The sequence below is a fragment of the Mycteria americana genome, chromosome 13 (genome assembly GCF_035582795.1).
Source record: "Mycteria americana isolate JAX WOST 10 ecotype Jacksonville Zoo and Gardens chromosome 13, USCA_MyAme_1.0, whole genome shotgun sequence".
NCBI classification, from domain to species: Eukaryota; Metazoa; Chordata; class Aves; order Ciconiiformes; family Ciconiidae; genus Mycteria; species Mycteria americana.
The window spans coordinates 18,630,334-18,636,496 of NC_134377.1; the positions used below are offsets into that span (position 1 = coordinate 18,630,334).

Sequence of the window (6,163 nt, forward strand, 5' to 3'; positions counted from 1 at the left end):
GCGGTGCAGGTGGGGATCGGGGATGGGGTCCCTGGTTCTGCCCCAGTCCTGCTGCCCTCCCGGGGAAGCATCGGCTTTAACCCAGCAGTGCCCCTTCACAGCTGCTCCCAGGCAGCTCCGAGGTTGCATTGGCCCATGCACAGCTTTTTATTAACCATCTCAGCTAATTTTATTAATTCCTCGCCCCGGCCGCAGAGCGAAGAGCCAGGACAGCGAGGGTCGGTGGAGCAGAAGGGAATGGGCTTTGTCCCCCCGCCCAGCCCAGGGGCGGTGCGGCCGGGGCTCCAGCCCTCGCTGGTCGCCCAGCGTTCCGGCGCAGGGGGAAGCCATCCCGCGGGGGGGGAAAGCTGTCGCTCAGTGGTTTGTGGGGACCTGGCACCATGTGGGGCCTGCTGCTCTGCGGGGGCTGGCTGCTGGCCGCCGGCTACCTGGCGGGTGCCACGGGCGGCTGCTGGCACCAGTGCTGCCCAGGCAGGAACAACACCTGCTGGGCCCCCGGCGCCCGCCGGGCTCGCTGCTACTGCGACTCGTACTGCGAGAGGACGGGCGACTGCTGCGAGGACTACCGTGCCGCGTGCCGCCGCGCCGGTGAGTGTCGGAATGGGCTGGCGCCGGCTGGACCCCGTGCTGGAGGGGGAGCCCCGGGCCTGGGGACGCCAGCCTGGGCTGCTGCTTTAGGTGGCAGGTGTTGGCTATCATCTGTTAGCCCCAGACGTTGAGTGGTAACAGGATGCGTCTGGGGACGCCAGCCGGGCTGGATTCAGAGCAATAGCCCGATTTTCTGCTTTTTTCCATGCTGAATGTCTGGCTGCTCCCTGTGCAGTAAAAGAGCCCACAGGGGCGGCCTCTGGTCTGCAGCTGCGAATAGCAGGATGACAGCAGTGCTGTGGTTGCGAGCCTCAGAGCCGTCAGTCTGGGACCTGGGTGGGATGAGCCCTGGCATCGCCCCTGCCGCCGCCACGGGCGGTGCCTCGCAGGGGGACACGGGAACCGGGGCCAGGGGCCGTGCTGGGGGTGACAAACAGGGAGTGTGGGCTTGAGGGGTGCAGAGCCAGCCCACCCTGGGGACCCAAACCCAGGCGGGCACCAGCCGCGGTCCCCTGGACAATTGCAGCAGTCAGCCCTCCCTAATCTCTGGGATATTAGCAGGGTCCCAGCTCAGCACGATGCAGAGCCACGGCAGCAGCGCGGGGATACAGCCTGCGGAAGCGGCGCACAATGCCACCGCGCCGGTGGCTGGTGGGGCAGCCTCTGCCGGGGGTCAGGGGAGGGGGACTGCCGGGGTCACCCTGCCCCTTCTCCTGTCTCCCTTCTCCCCCTCCTCTGCGCTCCATCTCCCCTGCTCTCCTCCTTCCATCTTGCACGCCACTGAAGCTCTCTTTTCCCTCCGCCGTCCCGCCCGTGCCCCTGGCCCGCCGGCAGCGGTGGGCTGTGTGGTGGGGCCCTGGGGGCCGTGGAGCGGGTGCAGCTCCCCGTGCGGGGTCGGCAGCAAGGCCCGCAGCCGCCAGGTCACCGTCCCACCCCGGCACGGAGGGGAGCCCTGTCCCGACCTCAAGCAGCGCCGCGGCTGCCTCGGGGAGCACCCGACCTGCGGGACAGCCAAAGGTAACGTGGGTCCCGCAGGGATGCCCCCCTCCCTTGTGCGTGACCGTCCCCCGGTGCTGCTGTCCCTGCTGCCTCTCCCGGGGTGTCTTTAACCATCCGTGTGCGTCCCCCGGCTCCTCTTCTGCCAGAGGTGGCCAAGATACTACCTGACTCCTTCAGCTGGGACTTCTGGCACCCCTGGCGACGAGCTGGGCTGCTGCTGTCGGAGGAGCCGTCCGGGTAGGTGTGGGGCTAGGGCCCCTCTGCACCCCCTTTGCCAGAGCCGTGGCCCCTCTGCATCCCCACACAAAGCCACGGTCCCTCTGCAGCCTGTCCTAGAGCCATGGCCCCTTTGCACACCCCCCCCCCCCAAGCTGGGGCCCCTCTGCACACCCTTCTGCAGCCGTGGCCCCTTTGCACCTCACCCAGAGCCTTGACCTCTGTGCATCCCCCCTCCCAAAACCATGGCCCCTTTGCACCCCCTCCTAGAGCTGTGGCCCCTTTGCACCCCCCCAGAGCCATTATCCCCCCCCCCAAACCATGGCCCCTTTGCACCCCCCCCCAGAGCCATAGCCCCTTTGCACCCCCAGCAAAACCATGGCCTCCTTGCACCCCCCCCAGAGCCATTATCCTTTCCCTCCCCCCCCAAACCATGGCCCCTTTGCACCCCTCAAACCCACGGCCCCTTTACCACCCCCCCATCCATCGAGAGAACACCACAACCTCTGCCCTACCCTCCAACCACCATTTTCCCACTTTCTGCCCATTTTCCCCCCTTTTTCCCCCTCCCCAGCTCCCCCCTCCCCAGCTACTGCGGCTATTTCCGCCTGACGCAGGTAGGGGCCCCCTGCCGCGGGCAGGCCTGGAGCCGCCGGCTGCACCGGGACAAGCGGGTGTGCGTCGAGTGCCGGGGGGACGCGTCTCACCGCCGTCCCCATTGTACCGGCCACGGGCTTCAAGGAGCCAGGTAGGTGGTAATTTGGGGAGGGACACCCCTTCAGAGGCGCAACGCACCCTCCCCATGGATGAGCACCTCTCTGTGCCCCTAAGGCATCTTCCTTTTATATTCTTAATTATAAATATCATATATTTATATATAAAACTAATATATTATGATGTGCCACAATATTATAAGATATTATAATATGCCATAATATTATAGAATAATATTATCATAAACCATAATATTATAAGATAAATCAATAATACGTACTATAAACCAATAATATATACTATAAAAATAAATATATTTATATAGAATAGAATATTTCAGTTGGAAGGGACCTACGATCATCTAGTCCAACTGTCAATATATGTTATTATATGTATAACTATATATAATTTTAAAAAATTGTATTTAATTATTCATGGCGCGCCCTGGCTCTCACCGGCTTTCCCTTCCAGGACGTTTTGGGTGGCCGCCTCCGTGGCAGGGTGCCAGGGCTCGTGGGTGCAGGAGGGGCTGCAGGAGGGTTGTGTTTGCCCCCCGCCGGCTCTCATCTTTGTGTAGCATCCCCCCGGGAAGGTGAGCGGAGCCTCCCCCTGCCACTGCTCCTTGCTGGGGAGGCCGGGAATGAAATAAAAACATGGTGTCTTTTATAATTTCACCCCTCTGCAGGCTGGCTGCTCGCCCTTGGAGCTGACTCCCTGCGTTTTCCATTAAGTACCTTGTTGAAGAATGGGAAGAAAACCCTGCTTATAAAGATTAAAATAAGGGAATTTCTAAAGTACGGTGATTAGTGCTGGAAGAACATCGCGCTGAGGTTACATCTGGGTGAGAAGATGATGCGGTGGTGACGTGGGAGGACAACACGATGATGTCATGCTTGGCCGTGACATCATGCTGTGCAACAAGCTGCCATTGGCGAGCAACACGAGGCTGGCGATAGCATCCTCCCTCTGGGCGTTCGGGCTGGCCCGACTGCAGTGAGCCATTGGGCGAGGTGTGAAGGGTGGCTCGGCGGCGTGCTGCGGCTTGCAGAGAGAAATTAAGTGTAGGCACCCAAAGTCTGCACGTGCGCGATGGTGCCGGTGGGTGCCCGGGTCCAGCTGCGGGGCTCAGCAGCCCCCACTGGAGGGAGCGGGGCCGGGCTGGGCGATGCTGGCCTGCGCTGGTGCCGTTTCCCACTCCTCGCCTGGTGTGACGTGACCTCGCTGGTGAGGTCCCCGGCCCAGCCTTGGCCAGCGGTACCCACAGCTGAGACACTGTGCTGGCAGCCTGGGCGCCTGCCTGCACCCCCAGACCGGCCCCAGGGTGACTTCACCCCCACCCCTGCCAGGCACAGCACCGGGTGCTCGTCCCACAGAGATCACTTTTATTCAGACACGGCCACCCCCAGCAACCAGCGGTGCCCGAGCCCCACGCTGCCGTGGCCGAGACAGCCGGGGAGCTCCGAGCTGTTAAACAGGCCCAGGGAAAGGAGCGAAGGGGCCAGAGGAGATGTGGGCGGCAGCGGAGGGCGGCCGTGCCCGCACCATGAGCACCCACCCGAACCCTAGCCTCGGCGGGACACGGCTCCTGCGGCAGGGTGCCATGCCGTGCTGGGGCTGGCTCTCGCCGGGCTGGCCGAAGGTGTGCAGGCGGGAGGGAGCCCAAAGTGGGCACAGCCCCGGGTCTGGGAAAGGAGGTGGGAAGGAGAGGGCAGCTCATGGCACTGCCGTCCCGGCCTCATCCCGTGGCACCCTGGCTGCAGGTGGGCAGCCAGCACCCATCCCCAGGGGGAGCAGGTTGTCCCCGTCCCCACAGAGGGGACCGTGGCCCTGGGCCACCCCGGTGCCTGCAGAGGACCGTCCGGTGCCTAGCTCCCTGCGGAGTTTGATGATTTCCAGGAGGAGCTTCTCCTTCTCCAGCAGGATCTTCTCCTTCTGCAGCTGCAGGGTCTCCTTCTGCAGCTCCAGGATCTCCACCTGCAGCCGGCTCTGCTTCTCCCACCGCTCCCCAGCCATGCTGACGCAGCCCCAGAGCCCGGGCTGGGACCCCTCCGGCACCAAAGGGCTGCCTGAGCAGAGCAGAGAAACCCGTTAGAGCCAGCGAGGGGACGCAGAGCTGAGGGGAAGCGCCCGCTCCTGCCCTTTCTCTCCTCCCAGTGCCCCTGCCACAGCTGCGTGGCCCTCCCAGCCCGGCCGCTTCGGGTCGCTGGGCTGCCAGGATGGGTCGGCGACGCTGAAAGCGGACCCCAGGACCGCTTCCTGCCAGCTGTACCACAGCCTCCCAAAAGCTTAACCCTGCAGGATTCGGCCTTTCCCCCCAGCCTCCTCCACGCGCTGCAGCGGCCAGTGGGAGCAGGGCAGGGCAGGGCTGCCCCAGTGCAGGCGCTGGGAGCGGCAGGGAGAGTGAGCAGGCTTTTCTCTTGGAAAAAAATATGGGTTTTGGACAGCCTGTCCACAGCAAAGGAGAAGCCACTGCCTGGGGAGGGCTGCTGCAGCTCTGCAACCTGCCCGGCCTGGGGACAGGGCTGGGAGCCGTGGCGAGGGTCCGGCGCGCCCGGCTCACTGGGTGCTACGGAGGAGGGCAGAGTCCAGCAGCAACGCGGGCACCTCGCCGGTCTCCTCGGGGCTGGGGCTGCTCGTCCCCCTGCTCCGCATTGCTGGGCTCGCCACCGCGCCGAGGCACGGCCACACCAGCGCTGGGGTCGGCGAGCACTTGATGGGGAAGGGCGCGGGGGGCTCGGGGGAGCTGGCCGGCAGCACCAGGGCCATCCCCGCTGCACCGTGGCCCTGCAGCGAGGGGGGACCAGGAGCTGCTGCTGGGAGCATCTGGCCGCGGGCAGGCTGGGGGCCATGCCAGGAGCCATCAGTCTCTTCTCCATGCTGGCCTGGAGTCCTGCCGGGAGCAAGCTCTCCTTGGATTTGGGCTCCCCGCCGGCTGCAGCAAGAAGGCTCTCCAGCACAGGGACGGGGACTGGCGGGGTCCCCGCGGGGCAGAGCAGCCCCTGTCCCGGGGCGGCAGTGCTGCTCTGGCCGTGCCGGAGCAAGTCCAGGGTGACCTCCAGCGTCCGGGGGGGCAGGGGGCCACGGGCTGCCCTCGCTCTGGAGGCCGAGGCTGAGAGCAGCGGGTCCGGCGGCCCCGGGCCAGGCTTGTTGAAGAGGGCGAAGATGCTGTGGAAGAGCTTCTCCTGGGGCCGCTGGCGGAGCAGCGGGTGCTTCTCCACGGCCAGCTCCCTGCAGGCATCGATGACCATGTTGTGCCGCTTCTTGTGGATCTCGGCGGGCGTGCGCCGGACCAAGGGGCTGAGGGAGTTGATGGCGGCCGCAATCTCCTCCCAGGCGCACTGCTGGGCCACTGTGTTCTTGCACTGGCCCCTCTTGGGGATCAAGACGTCCTTGCGGAGGCTGAACTCCTCCAGGATGAGGAATTTCTCCTCCTCGGAGAACTTGATGCACTTTGGCTTGGCCGTGCTCATGCTGTCCCTGTGACCCATGCTGAGCCGGGCGCTGGGTCCTCACCTGCCTGTCTGCTGCCTGCAGCCGTGAGCCGGGCTGCACCCGCGGGGCTGGGCGTTTGTGGGGGGTTTGTCGGTTTGCTTTGGGGTTTGGGCCTCCCCAGCTGCGGCTGGTGGCTGCTGCCCCACGATGTGTT

At 64.6% G+C, this 6,163-nt stretch overlaps 2 protein-coding genes across 4 annotated transcripts; one reads left to right on the forward strand and one right to left on the reverse strand.

Annotated features, from left to right (window-relative positions):
• Positions 1–90: 90 nt before the first annotated feature.
• Positions 91–3,578, forward strand: LOC142416473 (somatomedin-B and thrombospondin type-1 domain-containing protein-like). 3 transcript variants are annotated; one of them, XM_075516070.1, is made up of 6 exons: positions 91–588; positions 1,423–1,605; positions 1,734–1,824; positions 2,378–2,551; positions 2,989–3,109; positions 3,203–3,578. In XM_075516070.1, exons 1-5 carry the CDS (start codon positions 381–383, stop codon positions 3,092–3,094), a joined length of 762 nt encoding a protein of 253 aa, XP_075372185.1. In that variant the 5' UTR covers positions 91–380; the 3' UTR covers positions 3,095–3,109; positions 3,203–3,578. The 3 variants fall into 3 exon arrangements, with proteins under 3 accessions (XP_075372185.1, XP_075372182.1, XP_075372184.1); XM_075516067.1 differs by lacking the exon at positions 91–588 and having other exon boundaries at positions 716–1,605; XM_075516069.1 differs by lacking the exons at positions 91–588; positions 2,989–3,109 and having other exon boundaries at positions 716–1,605.
• Positions 3,579–4,252: 674 nt separating this feature from the next.
• On the reverse strand, positions 4,253–6,040 carry LOC142416371 (uncharacterized). Its single transcript, XM_075515860.1, has 2 exons — positions 5,122–6,040; positions 4,253–4,583 (listed from the first exon to the last, which is right to left on the reverse strand). The coding sequence occupies exons 1-2, from the start codon at positions 6,003–6,005 to the stop codon at positions 4,253–4,255; spliced, it is 1,215 nt and encodes a 404-aa protein (XP_075371975.1). The 5' UTR covers positions 6,006–6,040.
• Between the last annotated feature and the right edge of the window lie 123 nt (positions 6,041–6,163).

Bases quoted from the DNA above. Each gene is read 5' to 3' on its own strand.
- LOC142416473 (XM_075516067.1), top strand. From the start codon at position 1,167: ATGCAGAGCCACGGCAGCAGCGCGGGGATACAGCCTGCGGAAGCGGCG. The intron at 1,606-1,733 runs GTAACGTGGGTC...CTCTTCTGCCAG, and splicing joins GACCTGCGGGACAGCCAAAG to AGGTGGCCAAGATACTACCT. The intron at 2,552-2,988 runs GTAGGTGGTAAT...TTTCCCTTCCAG, and splicing joins CACGGGCTTCAAGGAGCCAG to GACGTTTTGGGTGGCCGCCT.
- LOC142416371 (XM_075515860.1), bottom strand. From the start codon at position 6,005: ATGGGTCACAGGGACAGCATGAGCACGGCCAAGCCAAAGTGCATCAAG. The intron at 4,584-5,121 runs GTGCCCGCGTTG...TGCTCTGCTCAG, and splicing joins GCCCCGAGGAGACCGGCGAG to GCAGCCCTTTGGTGCCGGAG.